The sequence below is a fragment of the Oncorhynchus kisutch genome, linkage group LG25 (genome assembly GCF_002021735.2).
Source record: "Oncorhynchus kisutch isolate 150728-3 linkage group LG25, Okis_V2, whole genome shotgun sequence".
NCBI classification, from domain to species: Eukaryota; Metazoa; Chordata; class Actinopteri; order Salmoniformes; family Salmonidae; genus Oncorhynchus; species Oncorhynchus kisutch.
The window spans coordinates 2518385-2539821 of NC_034198.2; the positions used below are offsets into that span (position 1 = coordinate 2518385).

Here is a 21437-nt window from a genome sequence, read left to right on the forward strand (position 1 = left end):
CTGAACACTGTACAGGGTCAAACAGGCTAGAAGTCTGATAGCCTGGTTAAACCAGACTGAACACTGTACAGTGTCAAACAGGCTAGAAGTCTGATAGCCTGGTTAAACCAGACTGAACACTGTACAGTGCCAAACAGGCTAGAAGTCTGATAGCCTGGTTAAACCAGACTGAACACTGTACAGTGTCAAACAGGCTAGAAGTCTGATAGCCTGGTTAAACCAGACTGAACACTGTACAGTGTCAAACAGGCTAGAAGTCTGATAGCCTGGTTAAACCAGACTGAACACTGTACAGTGTCAAACAGGCTAGAAGTCTGATAGCCTGGTTAAACCAGACTGAACACTGTACAGTGTCAAACAGGCTAGAAGTCTGATAGCCTGGTTAAACCAGACTGAACACTGTACAGTGCCAAACAGGCTAGAAGTCTGATAGCCTGGTTAAACCAGACTGAACACTGTACAGTGTCAAACAGGCTAGAAGTCTGATAGCCTGGTTAAACCAGACTGAACACTGTACAGGGTCAAACAGGCTAGAAGTCTGGTTAATCCAGACTGAACACTGTACAGGGTCAAACAGGCTAGAAGTCTGATAGCCTGGTTAAACCAGACTGAACACTGTACAGTGTCAAACAGGCTAGAAGTCTGATAGCCTGGTTAAACCAGACTGAACACTGTACAGTGTCAAACAGGCTAGAAGTCTGATAGCCTGGTTAAACCAGACTGAACACTGTACAGTGTCAAACAGGCTAGAAGTCTGTCGACTACGGCGTAAAACATGAATAATAGTTGTGACTTCACATAGTCTCACGGCTCCCTGTGCATTATGGCACACAGCGCACCAAGATTGCTGGAGAGGGAAGAAAACACTACATTCCGCCATTGCATCACCATATTTCAGGGGCCTCTTCAGTGTGTGTGTGTGTGTGTGTGTGTGTGTGAGAGAGAGAGTGTGTGCGTCTGTGCTTGAGTCTTTGTGTGTGTGTGTGTATGTCCAATAAAACATTAATTTGTTATTAAAAAGCTACATTTGTTCTCTAATGTGTTGGGGCGTCCCTTAGGGACAGCAGTGCAGATGCTCTGTTTTGGAGGTTGACGCACCAACCTAACTGAATGCTCAAACAACTCCTCCAACGCTAAAACAAACTCACTTCCTCTTCAAGATCCTGTTCATTAGAACGGGCAATGAAAAACGGAAATTACCATTCCTTATTGGACAAGTCCAGGTAGTCCCTCCCCGTTTCAGGACATTTTCTTCCATCTAATAATGATGTATGTATGTTAGTATGTCTTCTCCTTAAACTGGAGACTACTAACAATTCAGGAAGACCTACAATGGAGACTTTAATATGACAATGATCCATTGACCTCCACAGTTGTATTTTCCCAACAGGACTTTAACTTTGTGTATCTGAAGAGTTGATGTTAATGCTGGAGCAAGCCTTGATATACATGTACCAAATAGTGAGCAGGCTGACTGAATGTGCAAAGTCAATCAACCTCAGGGAGACATTGACTGCTTAACTGAGGGAGAAAGTAAGACAAGGAAGAAAGAGAGAAAATAGAGGCTAAGAGGTTACATTTCCTCTTTTTCACGACACCCAGATAGACTCAATTTGCTGATCTGTACCATACGCTCTTTCTCTACCTCTCTTCCCCCGTACTCAAAACTAACAGATATGGATGAAAAGCAGCTACCGTCCCAAATCTGTCGCCTCATCCGAAGCGACGGATAGCATGGATAACGAACGACAGAATGTTGAGTTAAAATAGCGAGGTCCAACAACTTGAAGATTCCAGCTATGCTATATGTACTGTACAACTAACTGCATGTGGAAAACTGTATATGAAACCCAATGATTCTGTAACATGTCAAATCAAAGTCCAGCTTTTATATGAAGTGGATTTGCCTTGCGTTTGAGAAATAATAACACAGCATTTCAACAGCAGAGAAACTGGGGAGGGCTTGGACAGATGACCGTCAGACAGACAGACAGACAGGAAACAGAGAGATGGGACACTAGATGGCTTGTTAAACGATGCAAGCACACATACAAAATACAGACTAAAGAATTCTGGCAAAAAATTAAAATTAGACTGGCAACGACAACATGGCTTCTAAAAATAGTAAATGATTGTGGTAAAATTGGTAGTCGGGCTTGGCTCACGTAGTTCCAGAGTGTAGAATAGAGGATCATAATTGTACCCCCCTCCCCATCCTGTTGATAGTTGTCAGCTCCACAGGTGCAGGGTGAAGGAGGCAGGACAGGAGCCTGGGGGAGAGAGCACCTAACCCTCTACCTCCCTCCCTCCCTCCATCCATCCCAAACCAAACCTCACACAGCAGAGCCTATTGGGTGTAGGACAAAGTTTCCACTAGGCCGAGACGTTGATCTAAGGTACATTTTTGCAGTTCTTCCGCCAATGGTAAAGGTTAGGCTATAAGGAGGGGAAGCTGATCCTAGAACAGCTCAAGGCAACTTCTACCTTGAGTAAGGTAAGTTGGGTCCCTAGACCAAGAACAGTGGGTTTCAGGTGGTCAGGTCACGTAGTGGATTGGCTCAGTGGGGGAACAGCCCCAAGGTGGCTCAGTAGTTACAGCACTCCACCCTGACCTCTGAATGACCTTTAACCCTTGAGATGTGGGGTTCCTGGGCATTCATTGACATCTGTTGGGGGGTTAGGGAAGGAACAGGCGCAGTTCTGGCATCTGTCTGTGTAATATACAGTTGAAGTCAGAAGTATACATACACTTAGGTTGGAGTCATTAAAACACGTTTTTCAACCACTCCACAAACACTCTTGTTAACAAACTATAGTTTTGGCAAGTCGGTTAGGACATCTACTTTGTGCATGACACAAGCAATTTTTCCATCAATTGTTAACAGACAGATTATTTCACTTATAATTCACTGTATCACAATTCCAGTGGGTCAGAAGTTTACATACACTAAGTTGACTGTGCCTTTAAACAGCTTAGAAAATTCCAGAAAATTGTCATGGCTTTAGAAGCTTCTGATAGGCTAATTGATATAATTTGAGTCAATTGGAAGTGTACCTGTGGATGTATTTCAAGGCCTACCTTCAAACTCAGTGCCTCTTTGCTTGACATCATAGGAAAATCAAAAGAAATCACCCAAGACCTCCGAAAAAAAATTGTAGACCTCCACAAGTCTGGTTCATCCTTGCGAGCAATTTCCAAATGCCTGAATGTACCACGTTCATCTGTACAAACAATAGTATGCAAGTATAAACACTATGGGACCACGCAGCCGTCATACCGCTCAGGAAGGAGACACGTTCTGTCTCCTACTTTGGTGCGAAAAGGGAAAATCAATCCTGAACAACAGCAAAGGATCTTGTGAAGATGCTGGAGGAAACAGGTACAACAGTATCTATATCCACAGTAAAATATATATAATATATATATAATAATATAATATATATCGACATAACCTGAAAGGCCGCTCAGCAAGGAAGAAGCCACTGCTCCAAAACTGCCATAAAAAAACAGACTACGGTTTGCAACTTTTAGGAAAAATGTCCTCTGGTCTGATGAAACAAAAATAGAACTGTTTGGCCATAATGACCATCATTATGTTTGGAGGAAAAAGGGGGAGAGGCTTGCAAGCCGAAGAACACCATCCCAAACGTGTGAAGCAAGGGGGTTGCAGCATCATGTTGTGGGGGTGCTTTGCTGCAGGAGGGACTGGTGCACTTCACAAAATAGATGGCATCGTGAGGGAGGGAAATTATGTGGATATATTGAAGCAACATCTCAAGACATCAGTCAGGAAGTTAAAGCTTGGTCGCAAATGGGTCTTCCAAATGGACAATGACCCCAAACATACTTCCAAAGTTATGGCAAAATGGCTTAAGGACAACAAAGTCAAGCTATTGGAGTGGCCATCACAAAGCCCTGACCTCAATCCTATAGAAAATTTAAGGGCAGAACTGAAAAAGCGTGTGTGAGCAAGGAGGCCTACAAACCTGACTCAGTTACACCATTTCTGTCAGTAGAAATGAGCCAAAATTCACCCAACTTATTATGGGAAGCTTGTGGAACGCTACACAAAACATTTGACCCAAGTTAAACAATTTAAAGGCAATGCTACCAAATACTAATTGAATGTATGTAAACTTCTGACCCACTGGGAATTTGAAATAAAAGCTGAAATAAATCATTCTCTCTACTATCATTCTGACATTTCACATTCTTAAAATAAAGTGGTGATCCTAACTGACATAAGACAGGGAATTTTTACTAGGATTAAATGTCAGGAATTGTGAAAAACTGAGTTTAAATGTATTTGGCTAAGATGTATGTAAACTTCTGACTTCAGTTGTAACTGGTCCATAGTCAGACATACGGTACAGCGTTGTAGTTGACAAGGCTAGATATATCATTCTTCATTGTTGGTTGGAGGTTGAAGGATCTCAGGCTCAGGACCCCTCTAGTCACCCAGAAATGCTGATTTAACCTGGGAGGTGTCCCTCATCCCCCACCACATCCAAAATGGCACATCAATCCACCCTCTTCTCCTAATTCCCAACTGGATCCAGGTGCGTTTGGCAGGATTGAGTCCTCATCCTTCAGGGATCGAGGAATTAGAGGAAAAGGTGGAGGAGGAAAACCACATGTACTCTGTCCAGTCATCCTCCCCACGCATGCCTCCACAATTACCCCCTCTCTCCAAATGTTTTGTGTGTATTCCAGCTTGATACAGCCCCCTCTTTCCGCACATATGTGTTCACGTACGCGTGTGTCATTAGCTTGTGTATGTGTGTGTGAGAGGGGGGGGGCCGTGGTCATAGGGGCCGTGGCCGGTGCAGCCCGTCAATGTCGGGGGTGAGCTGGGGGCTGTGCGTGGCCTTGGTGGGGGTCCAGTCCCCTAGGGAGGCCTGAGCGGCCTTGCGGTGGGCCAGCCGGTGGGTGATGGAGAAGCCTGCATTGCCCTCCAACTGGGATAGCACTACCAGCACCTGCCTGCAGGGGGAGACACAGTCAGGAAACATGACCGTCTTCAACAGAAAGACGAGGTATATGAAGAGTGGAGAATATGACCGGGAGAGAACATTGCCAGAAAACATTGTAATCATTCCGTGAACAGTGAGGTGGTATATAAGTATCAAGTATGGATTCTAAATATGTATTTCTAGGCAATGTAGAAAACTATAGCCTACTCATATTTAGGAGGTCCAGTTCTTTGGAAAGATAACTGCCTCGTGCTTCTCCGCCCATGCATAGCCAGCCTACTTTATTTCATTGAGACTACACATATACTAGGTGTACTTGATGTCACACGCCCAACTAAGAGAGGAGAGGTAGGCTACTTAACTTGAAGCAGTGAATTCTGGGTATGTGAATGTGGCAAAAATGTGGTAGGCTAATGCATACAAAGCAGAAAGATGACCGTTTCCAAATCATCTGCAGGACAACTAAAACATTTTCTTCTTATCTGACCTCCCGCTCCCAACCGCAGCGTGAACAATGACGACCACACCGCAATGACCTCTGTCGGGAAAGCAGGTCTACCTGGGGCCTCATTTATAACCATTGCATACATTTACCACTAAATATCTGCGTGCACCATTTCTGAAAACACTGCAGACGCACAAAATTATACGATTTATAAACTTGGGGAACCCCATACAGTACATACCCATGTATCCATTATAAATTAGACCTGTATGTGCGAACGAGCATTAGATCTCCGCCTGAAAGCGCCCATCATCCACATTTTATGGTGTATAGTTAGAAAGTATTGGAATTAGACCAAGACAGTAACTAAAGGAAATAGCAACTTGATCAAATGTCTTTGGAGGTCGCGGCAGAACGTTTCATTTTGCAGTGGCCGTTTCTGAAAGACAAAAACAATTGTTGTGGACCTGTAAACAGATGGTTTGAATGCATGTTTTGCATTCACTTTTTCCAGAACCTAAATATGCTTCACTACATGCGAATTCTGAAACACAATGAAAACTACAGTAGGCCTACTTACAGTGGTAGCCTACACACCTCAATGACAAATATCAACTGTCTGTTCACCTTTATGTTATAAACTGCGCTCCCTGTCGGATGCAAAGAGCAAAAACTTGAAATTATAATTGCCTAACTAATAGTCCCAGTTAATTGAGAGATGCACATGGTAATTTGGTGTATGGCTACTATGGGAATATCAACTCATGGCCAGAAAAAGGAGAGGCATTTATTCCGCAATGGTTATATATGTATTATGTTCAGAAATTAAATATTGCCTATGCTAGAAATTAACATTGCAGTACTCATATGTAGCCTACAAACATCAATGGAAAAGGTGAACCTGCCATTAAACTGCGCTTAGGATCGGATCGCATAGAGCAAAATATGTGGCTTGAAATCGCTTATCTATTTACTACTGTGAAGTGGGATGAATGGTAACCTATCCTAACCTGTTGTAGGCCTATAGGCTATCTATTTACTACTGTGAAGTGGGATGAATGGTAACCTATCCTAACCTGTTGTAGGCCTATAGGCTATCTATTTACTACTGTGAAGTGGGTCGAATGGGAGATGGGACGAATGGTAACCTATACTAACTTGTTGTAGGCCTATAGGCTATTTTGCGATTAGCGTATGAAACCATCACAGTCCGAAAAGGTAGGCCATATGATCCTGCAACCTCCGCTGCATCGGCCCACAGGTAGGCCATATGATCCTGCAACCTCCGCTGCATCGGCCCACAGGTAGGCCATATGATCCTGCAACCTCTGAACTCCAAAGTGACAATGTGACATAATATCCCTAGTTGATATTGACTGCTAACATGAATGACTTTCAGCTCAAAATCCAGGTCTAAAACGCTGTTTATTTTTTCTGTATCTTGCGTTTTGAAAATGCTTCACCGTTTATGGCTGTTACATTTGGGCAGCGATTGCATGCGCGTGCTCACCCTGTGTACATGTGCGGGGTTCGCAAGCTTTGAACCAATCCTTTTTTGGAGGTTACGGGTCAGAAAGCTTGAAAACCACTGAGCTAGTGACCAGATTGCAGATTTGTTGTACAGCTATAGGATCAGATTTAGCACAAATATCAAATTGTAGCGAGAGGGGATTACCATAATAATAAATATGCAGCTCCAAAAGCTGTTTGGTGGTCAAGAATATGAACAGTTTACTTTGCTGGTTCACCAGCAATGGGGCAAAACCCTAACACAGGCCTACTGATCTTTTGGCAGGTCAAAATTGCTTGAAAACGATCATTTACTTATGATGCATTTTGGATTTGTTGTTAAAATGTATTATTATATAATCTAAATGTGTTGTAGACAAAATAATGAAAAGGGCTGTCTGGTAGCCTCAATACATAGACAAAGATTTGTAGTTGAATAGGTCATTTCCTCTAGCCTTAGTTTTTTACTTGAAAAAACTTGTGACTCGACTCGACCTTAGAATGCACGACTTGGACTTGACTCGAGACTCGACCGGTTGTGCTTGGGACTCGACTTGAGACTTGGACCGTGTGACTTGAGACTTGGACCTTGTGATTTGAGACTTGGACCTGAGACTTGGACCTTGTGACTTGAGACTTGGACCTGTGACTTGAGACTTGAACCTTGTGACTTGAGACTTGGACCTTGTGACTTGGACCTTGTGACTTGAACCTTGTGATTTGAGACTTGGACCTTGTGACTTGGTCCCACCTCTGCCTATTAGGACCTGTGTAAGCTTACATTCCAAAAATGCCTATATATACAATGTACTGTTTGGTACAGTAGTACCTGTGTAGAGGCGGTACACTGTCGATGGTCTTGAGGCTGCCGCGGGTGGACACTACATTGAAGCTGTCTGTACAGTCACATGACACGTGGAGGTAGTACTTGGGGTGGCGGTTCTCCACCACCACGATCAGTCCCGCCCAGCCGTGGGTCAGGTAGTAGCATGTCATGCCCTCGCGACCCTACAGAGACAGAGAGACAGACACAGGAACACAGAGGCAGACACACACAAAGATACAGACAGTAACACAAACAGACGGACACAAATACATTGTAAATAGTACATACATAAGATTCCATTGGAGTTACACATATGCCTGTGACACCGTCTCTCTCTATTCAATCCTCCTACTATGTTTAGGTAATGCCAGTTTCTGATTCCTATAACTGGATGTGTTTCGTCTCCAGTAGTGAAATGCTCTTTGCCGTCGCTGTGTGAGTGAGTGTGTGTGTCTGTTACGGAGTAAGTGTACGTGGTGTATGCTACTCCCTCCTCACCTCGTGTCTCTCTCCCTTGTTTTCGGTCAGTAGGATGATGGCGTCGGCCAGCGTGGTAGCGGTAGCCTCCACCTGCTCCACCAGCACCTGACGGGAGCTGTAGATGGCCAGAATGTACCCTGGGAAGTCTTGGGTGGGACGCCGTGCACTCGTGGGGCTCGACACTAAAAGAAGACAAGAAAGATTCCATTTTGTTTCCATTGTGATTGGCTAGGTTCAATCCACAAGCTAGCAGGTTAACTACAGGTGTAAGCATTAGCACTTATGGAAGGGACAACATAGCTAGTTTATGACATGGTCCTTGGGAGCCTATGATAGATTAATCAGTCCATGGGCATATTCTCCCTATTGAATGCTTTACCGGTTCGGAACGCCTATGTTGTTTTTGAATATGTGTGTGTCAATGTTTGTGTATGTGAAAATGGAAATGGATACGAGAACACAAATGTGTGTGTGTGTGTGTGCGTTAGCTTGTGTGGGCAGTACTCCTCCACCATCCATTCATGCTAATCTGTAGAGGGCTATACTGTATGTATGTGTGTTTGTGTGTGTGTACCTGGTGTGGGCAGCCCCACTCCGCTGATATTCATCTGCCAGTGGTTAAAGGCGCAGCACACCATGGCGTACTCGCCCGGCTCCAGCATCACTTCACAGCCCACAAACTTCTTAACGGCCCGCTTGCTGTGGGCCAGCAGCCGGCCCAGGGTCAACTTGTTGCCACTGCCAAACGATGCTCTGAACACCATGATACACAGGTCCAACAGGTGGCTGTCTGCTGTGTCCGACCGCCTAGAGGATGGAGGGAAGTAGAAATTCAGCAGTTTAAAATATGTATATTTCATTCCAACAGGTGCCTGTTGAGAGAGAGAAAAAGAGAGAGAGAGAGTAGAAAAAGAGAGAGCGAGAGTACCTGCTGCCCTCCTGGAAGAGGGCGAACTCCAGCGCGGTCCTCTCCAGCACGGTCAGGGCAGTGACCGTAACAGGACCAAAGGCTCTGCTGGGGAAACAGCCCTGCAACCGCACCTCCTGCCAATCCGAATGGATCTTACAGATGTCAACTGAGTCAAAGTACCTGTGGGAAACAAGAAAATACACTGTTAGACAGGATTAGAATCTCTAACTGTGTAACAGAGTCAGTTCAATCCTGATCAGGACGTGATCTTACGACCTTATGCACACACTCGTCGCTCAAAGCCAATTGTGCTGTTGTTAACGGCGCCAGAGGGGATGGCTGACGTTTTGCTGGCTCCTAACCAATTGTGCTGTTGTTAACGGCGCCAAAGGGGATGGCTGGCTCCTAACCAATTGTGCTGTTGTTAACGGCGCCAGAGGGGATGGCTGACGTTTTGCTGGCTCCTAACCAATTGTGCTGTTGTTAACGGCGCCAGAGGGGATGGCTGACGTTTTGCTGGATCCTAACCAATTGTGCTGTTGTTAACGGTGCCAGAGGGGATGGCTGACGTTTTGCTGGCTCCTAACCAAGTGTGCTGTTGTTAACGGCGCCAGAGGGGATGGCTGACGTTTTGCTGGCTCCTAACCAATTGTGCTGTTGTTAACGGCGCCAGAGGGGATGGCTGACGTTTTGCTGGCTCCTAACCAATTGTGCTGTTGTTAACGGCGCCAGAGGGGATGGCTGACGTTTTGCTGGCTCCTAACCAAGTGTGCTGTTGTTAACGGCGCCAAAGGGGATGGCTGACGTTTTGCTGGCTCCTAACCAAGTGTGCTGTTGTTAACGGTGCCAGAGGGGATGGCTGACGTTTTGCTGGCTCCTAACCAATTGTGCTGTTGTTAATGGCGCCAGAGGGGATGGCTGACGTTTTGCTGGCTCCTAACCAAGTGTGCTGTTGTTAACGGCGCCAGAGGGGATGGCTGACATTTTGCTGGCTCCTAACCAAGTGTGCTGTTGTTAACGGCGCCAGAGGGGATGGCTGACGTTTTGCTGGATCCTAACCAAGTGTGCTGTTGTTAACGGTGCCAGAGGGGATGGCTGACGTTTTGCTGGCTCCTAACCAATTGTGCTGTTGTTAATGGCGCCAGAGGGGATGGCTGACGTTTTGCTGGCTCCTAACCAAGTGTGCTGTTGTTAACGGCGCCAGAGGGGATGGCTGACGTTTTGCTGGCTCCTAACCAAGTGTGCTGTTGTTAACGGCGCCAGAGGGGATGGCTGACGTTTTGCTGGCTCCTAACCAAGTGTGCTGTTGTTAACGGTGCCAGAGGGGATGGCTGACGTTTTGCTGGCTCCTAACCAATTGTGCTGTTGTTAATGGCGCCAGAGGGGATGGCTGACGTTTTGCTGGCTCCTAACCAAGTGTGCTGTTGTTAACGGCGCCAGAGGGGATGGCTGACGTTTTGCTGGCTCCTAACCAAGTGTGCTGTTGTTAACGGCGCCAGAGGGGATGGCTGACGTTTTGCTGGCTCCTAACCAAGTGTGCTGTTGTTAACAGTGCCAGAGGGGATGGCTGACGTTTTGCTGGCTCCTAACCAAGTGTGCTGTTGTTAACAGTGCCAGAGGGGATGGCTGACGTTTTGCTGGCTCCTAACCAATTGCGCTATTTTGTGTTTTTCCCAAGCTTTGTTTGTAACTTAGTTTGTACATAATGTTGCTCCTACCGTGTCTTATGACCCAAAATAGCTTCTAGATTTCAGGACCGAGACAAATATGAGTCTGATGCAAAGGATATACTGTTTCTCCCGGACCAGGCCCAAATCCCTGTCACTCGCATGAAGAAAAGACGGAGGTACAGTGGGCGTAGATCCGGGTCCCTTGTGAGAATTCATCGGCGCGTGGGTAACCCGAGTCTACCATCCGTCTATTGGCAAACGTGCATTCACTGGAGAATAAACTGGGCGATCTCTGTTCGAGACTATCCTACCAACCTGACATTAAAAACTGTAGTATCGTATGTTTCACTGAGTCGTGGCTGAACGACGACACGGATAATATACAGTTGGCTGGGTTTCCGTGTATTGGCAGGACAAAACAGCTACGTCTGGTAAGACGAGGGGTGGTGGTGTGTGTCTATCCCTCTCTCTGGTTTCAAAGCTGAAAGGAAGTGCAAGGGCAAAAAAGAAAAGCAGACTGATGACTGACTAAGAGGAAAATGGGGAGAGATACCTCCTCCTCTTCTAAATCATTGTTCTCTTGTTCCTCCTGGACATCTGAAAAAATCTGATGTATGACCTGTTGGGCACTGAAACGTGCACTCATGTCTTCAGCAAAGAGAGAACTGGGGGACTGTCATCTGCAGCACCTATATAGCCTTTGATTGCCTTCTCCATTAGTTAACAAGAAATATTTATTTTTGTCTGAAACTGTTTTTATTTTGTCTGTGAACTTGGGTCATGTGTGGGGTCGTGGAGGGGAGATGCTGCACGTGCACAAGAACGTTTTAGTTTTGTCTGAGTTCAATCAGTAGCACACATAATCTCAATTTCTCATTGTGTGTGTGTCTTTGTGGTTTTTGTGTTGTGTAAATGATTTTATAACTGCCGGGGCAAAAATGACCCTAAGACAATCTTTGTACCCTGGTGGTGTACAGCTTTCATGAAAACATGAACAAAGGCGATGTTTCACTTTTTCTAATGTTGGGGTCACTCTAGGAAAATATGTCAACATTTCAAGGTGAAAAAATATTATTTAGGGGGTTTTCTCTGCTGTTAAACATAGTGGTGGGTCATTTTTTACCCTTAAGACAACACAAAGGTTAATCCTATCAGTCTCAAGAGCCCAGCAAAAAACGGCTTTTCATTTATCTTCATGTCCAGCCTTACAGTTGAAATCGGAAGTTTACATACACTTATGTTAACTCGTTTTTCAACCATTCCACAAATGTATTGTTAACAAACTATAGTTTTGTCAAGTCGGTTAGGACATCTACTTTGTGCATGACACAAGTAATTTTTTCAACAATTGTTTACAGAGAGATTACTTCACTTATATTTCACTGTATCACAATTCCAGTGGGTCAAAAGTTTACATACACTTGAAAATGATGTCATGGCTTTAGATGCTTCTGATAGGCTAATTGATATCATTTGAGTCAATTGGAGGTGTACTTGTGGATGTATTTCAAGGCCTAGCTTCAAACTCAGTGCCTCTTTGCTTGACATCATGGGGAAATCAAAAGAAATCAGCCAAGACCTCAGAAAAAAAATTGTACACCTCCACAAGTCTGGTTCATCCTTGGGATCAATTTCCAAATGCCTTAAGGTACCACAATCATCTGTACAAACAATAGTACGCAAGTATAAACACCATGGGACCACGCAGCCGTCATACCGCTCAGGAAGGAGACACATTCGGTCTCCTGGAGATGAACGTAATTTGGTGCAAAAAATGCAAATCAATCCCAGAACAACAACAAAGGACCTTGTGAAGATGCTGGAGGAAACACGTACAAACGTATCTATATCCACAGTAAAACGAGTCCTATCTCGACATAACCTGAAAGGCCGCTCAGCAAGGAAGAAGCCACTGCTCCAAAACCGCCAATAAAAAGCCAGACTACGGTTTGTAATTGCACATGGGAACAAAGATCGTACATCTTGGAGGAATGTCCTCTGGTCTGATGAAACAATAATAGAACTATTCGACCATAATGACCATCGTTATGTTTGGAGGAAAAGGGGAGAGGCATGCAAGCCGAAGAACACCATCCCAACCGTGAAGCAAAGGGGTGGCGGGGGTGCTTTGCTGCAAGAGGGACTGGTGCACTTCACAAAATAGATGGCATCATGAGGGAAGAAAATGATGTGGATATATTGAAACAACAGCACAAGAGATCAGTCAGGAAGTTAAAGCTTGGTCGCAAATGGGTCTTCCAAATGGACAATGACCCCAAGCATTCTTCCAAAGTTGTGGCAAAATGACTTAAGGACAACAAAGTCAAGCTATTGGAGTGGCCATCACAAAGCCCTGACTTCAGTACTATAGAAAATGTGTGGGCAGCACTGAAAAAGTGTGTGTGGGCAAGGAGGCCTACAAACCTGACTCAGTTCCACCAGCTCTGTCAGGAGGAATAGGCCAAAATTCGCCCAACTTATTGTGGGAAGCTTGTGGAAGGGTACCCGAAACGTTTGACGCAAGTTAAAAAATTTAAAGGCAATGCTACCAAATACTAATTGAGTGTATGCAGACTTCTGACCAACTGGGAATGCGATGAAAGAAATAAAAGCTGAAATAAATCATTCTCTCTACTATTATTCTGACATTTCACATTCTTAAAATAAAGTGGTAATCCTAACTGACCTAAGACAGGGAAGTTGTACTTGGATTAAATGTCAGGAATTGTGAAAAACTGAGTTTAAATGTATTTGGCTAAGGTGTATGTAAACCTCTGACTTCAACTGTATATTTAGCCTGACAATTAAATGTTTGATCATTTTCTTTTCATGACCAGGGCCAAGTAAAACACAAAACAATTTGACATGAACTGTTGCATTAATGAGTTTTATTGACAAAGCAAATCCCTGATAAAAAATGAATTTATATGAATGTTGTAAGTACAGAAACTGTTTGCTCAGTGGGAAATGAATATCCAACTAGTCAGTGACAACTGTGCAGAGTTGTGTTTGTGACAGAAACTATGTGTGTTTATTACAGTATTATAGAGTCTATGGAGCTAGGAACACAAGCATTTCGCTACACCCACAATAACATCTGCTCAATATGTGCATGTTACCAATAACATTTGATTTGATGTCCCTGGATTTCCTATTATCTTCGATGTTGAAGAACCCTTTACCGTCAAATTACTTTTGTGTAGCTTGTGAGCATCATGTTACATGTGCGTGTTCGTGAGAGTCTCAGCTTTTCATATATGGCTTGTAATAGTTTCTAGCTCAAATTATTCGGACTCTACAGACTTTTTTGTAAAAAGACCCAGCCTGGGGCCCTTTGGGATCCGCCCTCGTCTCACAAACACTTATCTACCTCAGCTCCCGTTAATCACACAGACGAATGGTTGGTACCAACGTATGCAGAAGACAAAAACGAATCCAATGGTACAACGTGTTTAAAAGGGGTTAGAAGTCCAAATTGCGCCAGTGTCGCGGTGGGACTCATTGAGTTAAATGCTCCAAGGACTTCACCTTGCTTGTCTACCATTTATTTGTCTGTCAAGTACTGTTTACCTTGCTGGATGCTGAGCAGAGTTACTGGGTTCTCTCTCTCTTCTTTCAGATACAGTATATAGGCAGACAGACTCTAGATTCCATTGCTCATTTAATTGACGGAGAAGATTAATTTAACAAAGACAGGCAGACAGACAGACTGCACAGAGCATTGGGCCTTGTACCCTACATTGCAACGTTCACTTAATTGACAAAGGAAAACAAGCTGACAGTCAGGAAGGGAGGTGCATCCTTGTTGCAATGCACTCTCAGAGTCTGATTCACAGCCTAGCATTCACTTATTGGACTACCAGGCACTAAGTTTAACTCATGCTAGCAGAGGTCAGTGCCTCTCAGTTTAAGTCTTACACACTAATGATTATCTGCTGAGTCAGCTAATTAACTACCAATTAGTCCATTACCTGAAATACCATCTAATTGACTCTTGTTAATGGCACTTGTTGGTTTTAGTGAGAGCACACCCAATGGGTCTCCAACATTGTAGTCACCCATCCTTGACCTAGTCCTAGGTCCTTGTGTCACGTTCTGACCTTTATTTCCTTTGTTTTGTATTTATTTAGTATGGTCAGGGCGTGAGTTGGGTGGGCAGTCTATGTTTATTTTTCTATGATTTGGGTATTTCTATGTTTCGGCCTAGTATGGTTCTCAATCAGAGGCAGGTGTCATTAGTTGTCTCTGATTGAGAATCATACTTAGGTAGCCTGGGTTTCACTGTGTGTTTGTGGGTGATTGTTCCTGTCTTTGTGTTTTGCATCAGATGGGACTGTTTTAGGTTTTCTCACATTTGTTGTTTTTGTTAGTTATCTCATGTGTAGTTTCTTTATCAATTAAAGAATATGAATAACCACCACTCTGCGCTTTGGTCCGCCTCTCCTTCAGATGAAGAGAACCATTACACCTTGGGTGATTGGCACATTAAGATGGGACCTACTTGATGAAGTCTCCATACTCCATCCAGAAGACGCCCTCGCTGCTGCCGTGGGCCATGAGCTCGTGGCGGAGGAGCTGCGGCCAATCAGGCCACTCGTCTGACCAGCTGCCGTTCCACGAGAAGCGACCCCACGGGTTCCTCAACCGCAGAAGTCTGAGAGGGAGAGAGAGAGCATGTCATTAGCTGAAGCAATTAAAATGAATGCAATTGGGAAGGACTCATATCAGGGTTTGATAAGGTTCTTACAACTAACCGTGGTAAAGATGTAAAAGGATAACAATGACGGGATTTCAGAAAAAGAAAGATACATGGCCCTTTTCAACAATAACATATTAGCCCCACCCCCTTATCACTTGTGACCAATTAGCCACACCCTGTCCCACTAATAACCCAATCAGCTCTCACCTGTAGCTCTGCACGTCCCGTACGTCCAGGATAGAGTAGGCATGACGAGGGCGGAGGCCCAACGACTCATACACCACATCATCCACCTTCATGTTCCCTCCTCCGCATGATGCCCCCATCAGAAACCTACCCACCACACACACACACAACATAGATAGAGACGCATCGAGTCCATTTCCATCACCTTAAACTTGGGGCCAAAGTGGACCCGGATATAAGCCTACTCTGGGACTAAAAAAGTATTCTCCATTGAACATGCTTGTTAGTCAAGGAGTAAGCTTAATCAGGGCCCATTCAATAAGCCTCTTCATGTCTTTTCAAATTAATGATTTGTTATTGACCGAGACCAGGGATGGGCAACTCTTTTATAGGCACGCGGACCAATAAGACACCGACCGGCCCATTTGTATTTGAATTCATATTTATTAGGGATCCATTAGCTGTTGCCAAGGCAGCAGTTACTCTTCCTGGGTCCAAACACATTAAGGCACTTACAATACAAATAAAAGAAAATATAAAACAGTACATCATATACAGTGGGGCAAAAAAGTAATTAGTCAGCCACCAATTGTGCAAGTTCTCCCACTTAAAAAGATGAGAGAGGCCTGTAATTTTCATCATAGGTACACTTCAACTGTGACAGTCAAAATGAGAGAAAAAAAATCACATTGTAGGGTTTTTAATGAATTTATTTGCAAATTATGGTGGAAAATAAGTATTTGGTCAATAACAAAAGTTTATCTCAATACTTTGTTATATACCCTTTGTTGGCAACGACAGAGGTCAAACGTTTTCTGTAAGTCTTCACAAGGTTTTCACACACTGTTGCTGGTATTTTGGCCCATTCCTCCATGCAGATCTCCTCTAGAGCAGTGATGTTTTGGGGCTGTTGCTGGGCAACACGGACTTTCAACTCCCTCCAAAGATTTTCTATGGGGTTGAGATCTGGAGACTGGCTAGGCCACTCCAGGACCTTGAAATGCTTCTTACGAAGCCACTCCTTCGTTGCCCGGGCGGTGTGTTTGGGATCATTGTCATGCTGACAGACCCAGCCACATTTCATCTTCAATGCCCTTGCTGGTGGAAGGAGGTTTTCACTCAAAATCTCACGATACATGGCGCCATTAATTTTTTCCTTTACACAGATCAGTCGTCCTGGTCCCTTTGCAGAAAAACAGCCCCAAAGCATGATGTTTCCACCCCCATGCTTCACAGTAGGTATGGTGTTCTTTGGATGCAACTCAGCATTCTTTGTCCTCCAAACACGACGAGTTGAGTTTTTACCAAAAAGTTATATTTTGGTTTCATCTGACCATATGACATTCTCCCAATCTTCTTCTGGATCATCCAAATGCTCTCTAGCAAACTTCAGAAGGGCCTGGACATGTACTGGCTTAAGCAGGGAGACACGTCTAGCACTGCAGGATTTGAGTCCCTGGAGGCGTAGTATGTTACTGATGGTAGGCTTTGTTACTTTGGTCCCAGCTCTCTGCAGGTCATTCACTAGGTCCCCCCGTGTGGTTCTGGGATTTTTGCTCACCGTTCTTGTGATCATTTTGACCCCACGGGGTGAGATTTTGCTTGGAGCCCCAGATTGAGGGAGATTATCAGTGGTCTTGTATGTCTTCCATTTCCTAATAATTGCTCCCACAGTTGATTTCTTCAAACCAAGTTGCTTACCTATTGCAGATTCAGTCTTCCCAGCCTGGTGCAGGTCTACAATTTTGTTTCTGGTGTTCTTTGACAGCTCTTTGGTCTTGGCCATAGTGGAGTTTGGAGTGTGACTGTTTGAGGTTGTGGACAGGTGTCTTTTATACTGATAACAAGTTCAAACAGGTGCCATTAATACAGGTAACGAGTGGAGGACAGATGAGCCTCTTAAAGAATAAGTTACAGGTCTGTGAAAGCCAGAAATCTTGCTTGTTTGTAGGTGATCAAATACTTATTTTCCACCATAATTTGCAAATAAATTCATAAAAAATCCTACAATGTGATTTTCTGGATTTTTTTCCCCTCATTTTGTCTGTCATAGTTGAAGTGTAGCTATGATGAAAATTACAGGCCTCTCATCTTTTGAAGTGGGAGAACTTGCACAATTGGTGGCTGACTAAATACTTTTTTGTCCCACTGTAACATTATTACACCACTACATATCTACAATACAAAATGTATAATACCACCATACAACAATTTTACAAAGTACGTGTGTGTAGAATGCATGTTCTAGCAGTCGTGTGCGTATGCGTGTCTGTACTTTTGTGTGTGTCTCTTCAGGTGTATTTTATCCCGTTTTTTTATCTGATTCTACTGCTTGCATCAGTTACCTGTTGTGGAATAGAGTTCCATGTCGTCATGGCTCTATAGAGTACTGTGCGCCTCGCATAGTCTGACAGAGACCTCTGTTGGCATTTTCTGTGGTGCATGGGTGTCCGAGCCGTGTGCTAGTAGTTTAAACAGACAGCTCTGTGCATTCATCATGTCAATACTTCTTTAAAAAACAAGTAGTGATGAAGTCAATCTCGCTTCCACTTTGAGCCATGAGAGATTGACATGTATATCATTAATGTTAGCTCCCCATGTACTTTTAAGGGCCAGCCGTGCTGCCCTGTTCTGAGCCAATGACCACATGACTGAACAGTAGTCCAGGTGTGACGAAACTAGAGCCTGTAGGACCTGCGTTGTTGATAGTGCTGTTAAGAAGGCAGAGCAGTGCTTTATTATGGACTGACTTCTCCCCATCATAGCTACTGTTGCATTAATATGTTTTGACACCAAGCAGTTTAGTCACCTCAACTTGCTCAATGTCCACATTATTCATTACAATATTTAGTTGAGGTTTAGGGTTTAGTGAATGATTTATCCCAAATACAATGCTTTTAGTTTTGGAAATATTTAGGACTAACTTATTTTTTCCAACCCATTGCAGTAATTTCAGTCGCTGTAGAAGCTGACGTGTAGTGTTGAGTCATCTGCACACATAGACACACTGGCTTTACTCAATGCCAGTGGCATGTCGTTAGTAAAGATTGAAAAAGGTAAGGGGCCTAGACAGCAGCCCTGGGGAATTCCTGATTCTACCTGGATTATTTTGGAGAGGCTTCCATTAAAAAACACTCCATGTGTTCTGTTAGACAGGTACCTCTTTATTCACAAAATAGCAGAGGGTATAAAGCCATAATATATACGTTTTCCAGCAGCAGACTACGATCTAAGTCTACAATCTAAGTTCCAGCAGACTAAATCTAACAAAACTGCCCTGACAATCTTTTTATCATCAATTTCTCTCAGTACAATGCTTATCTTTCATAATTTGGTCAGATACACTTGGATGTGTAGTGTCATTGATAATCAAACATTTGCCTCCATCCTATTGCAAAATGTGTAGAATTGCAGGAAATTTTCTTTAAAACGGCATAAGTTTTCTCTGCATGAGGGGGAGTATGGATATGGGTACACAGACACATGAGCCACTGCAGCCCCCCATGATGAGTTCCAAGTAATTACTTCTTTCCTTGTCCCATTTGTGCACATCATGATACATCTCAGAGACTTTCTCCAAAGACAAATCTCCTCTATTCTACTCACCCGGCCTCCTTGGAACTGAGCATCTTGGCCCAGATGAGGTCCGTGTCGATGGGCTCCTCGCGTGGGTTGGTGGAGCTGACCTGCAGCATGAGGGAGTCGCACGGTGCCCCTGTCAGCGTGGCCAGGCCCTCGATGGCGCGCCCTGCCTGCAGGGCAAAGTAGGAGCCATGGAGCTTGGCAAGGGCCTTCTCTATCAGGGCCACCCAGAGTTGCTTACGCTGGGCCTATGAAGAGAGAGAGAGGAGGGAGGGAAGGGGGATGGAGAAAGGAAGAAGGAAAGATAAAGAGAAGAAAATAGGGATAGTAAAAGGCAGAGGGGGATATAGGTGGCAAAGAAGGAAGGATGGAGAAAGGAAGGTGATAGAGGGAGGGTGGAGAAAGGTAGTGAATGGGATAGAGGGAAGTGCATGATGGAGAAAGGGAGGGAGAGAACAGTAGGAAAGGGGATAGACGGAAGGAGAGAGAAGTTAGAGGGAGAGAGAAAAAGAGAGAGCAAGAGAGAGGGAGATAGAGAAGGATAGATAGAAGGAAAGATTGGGATAGAAGGAGAGAGTAGGGTAGAGAAAGGGTGGGAAGCGGAGAGAGAGAGAGAGAGAAGAGGTCAAACGTATGTTTAGTCATACGTTTGACCTCAGTCATACAAAAGTTTGGGGTCACCAAGAAATGTCCTTGTTTTTGAAAGAAAAGCAAAAAACTTTGTCCATTAAAATAACATAAAATGGATCACAAATACAGTGTTGACATTGTTCATGATGTAAATGACTATTGTAGCTGTAAACAGATGATTTTGAATGGAATATCTACATAGGCATACAGAGGCCCATTATCAGCAACCATCACTCCTGTGTTCCAATGGCACGTTGTGTTAGCTAATCCAAGTTTATCATTTTAAGAGGCTAATTGATCATTAGAAAACCATTTTGCAAATATGTTAGCACAGCTGAAGACTGTTGTTCTGATTAAAGAAGCAATAAAACTGATTAAAGAAGCAATAAAACGCCTATGTAGATATTCCATTGCCGTTTCCAGCTGCAATAGTCATTTACAACATTAACAATGTCTACACTGTATTTCTTATCAACTTAATGTTATTTTAATGGATGAAAAATGTGCTTTTCTTTCAAAAACAAGGACCTTTCTTAGTGACCCCAAACTTTTGAACGGTAGCGTAGCTACTTTATTGTAGAAATAATGATGTACTATCAGCAAAGTCAGAGCAAGTAAGGGGTAAAAAAGTAAAGTGCGAGTGTTAGTTTACGAGGGGGGTGACGTGGGATTATTTAAGATACTCTATGACGAGGTAGGGTTTCCCCTCTTTATTTCCTCTATGACATTTCTGTCTCCACCACAGCTGATATTTAAAACCATGGAATGAACTGAATGAGTGTGTGTTTACTCACCAGTTGGAATATCAGGTTGCTATATTCACTGCATAACAGTGTGTGTGTGTGTATGACTAATGACAGTGTTTGAAAAGCTGTGTGTGTGTGTATGTTTTCACTCAAACATAAAAGTATTAGGTTGCTATAGTCACTGCATGACAATTCACTGCATGATCATTTGTTTGTGTGTGTGTATGCGAGTTTGAGAGAGACAGAGAGTGAGTGACTAGACTAGACATAGTTATGTGTCTGTATACAGTGTGTCTGCGTGCATACTATATCCATACACATGTGTGTGTATGTGTGTGTGTGTGTGTGTGTGTGGTGTACCCCCCCCCCACCTCACCTGGGAGAAGAGCAGGTATCCATACTCGTCGCAGGGCAGCATGTCGTCCACTAGGACGGTTATCCAGGTACCATCCTTACACAGCCTGACCTGGTAAGCCCCTTCCTGGCAGATGCCCCTGGTGATCATCACCCTCTCCACCAGCTCTGGACGCTCTGCCAGCACCGCCAACGCACTAAGGAACCTACAGGGCGGGCAATAAGATAGACAGTCAATTAACTAGGTGATGGGGGAAAAAAATCTATACAGTATTGCAATATCATTGTTTCCTCTATTATAAATCGATTCTATGACTCCATTTAATGTTAAAAAGCACTAGTCGGTTGTACCTGCACCAAAACTCCAATATTTCTCCTTCTATAGCTTGTTCTCCGTCTTCTTCTCAAATGGTGAACATGTTTTCA

The 21437-nt window shown here is 43.9% G+C and overlaps 1 protein-coding gene across 1 annotated transcript in view; it reads right to left on the bottom strand.

Annotated features, from left to right (window-relative positions):
- Nucleotides 1-4258: 4258 nt before the first annotated feature.
- LOC109879608 (calpain-15) overlaps nucleotides 4259-21437 on the bottom strand; it is a 91584-nt gene continuing 74405 nt past the window's right edge. Inside the window, exons 4-12 of the mRNA XM_020471778.2 lie at nucleotides 21034-21217; nucleotides 19306-19529; nucleotides 15721-15846; nucleotides 15316-15468; nucleotides 9163-9324; nucleotides 8809-9041; nucleotides 8253-8416; nucleotides 7758-7936; nucleotides 4259-4984 (exon numbers count right to left, since the gene is read on the bottom strand). Of these exons, the coding sequence (XP_020327367.1) occupies nucleotides 4807-4984; nucleotides 7758-7936; nucleotides 8253-8416; nucleotides 8809-9041; nucleotides 9163-9324; nucleotides 15316-15468; nucleotides 15721-15846; nucleotides 19306-19529; nucleotides 21034-21217 (1603 nt within the window). The 3' untranslated portion in view covers nucleotides 4259-4806. The remainder of the gene's footprint in view (nucleotides 4985-7757; nucleotides 7937-8252; nucleotides 8417-8808; nucleotides 9042-9162; nucleotides 9325-15315; nucleotides 15469-15720; nucleotides 15847-19305; nucleotides 19530-21033; nucleotides 21218-21437) is intronic.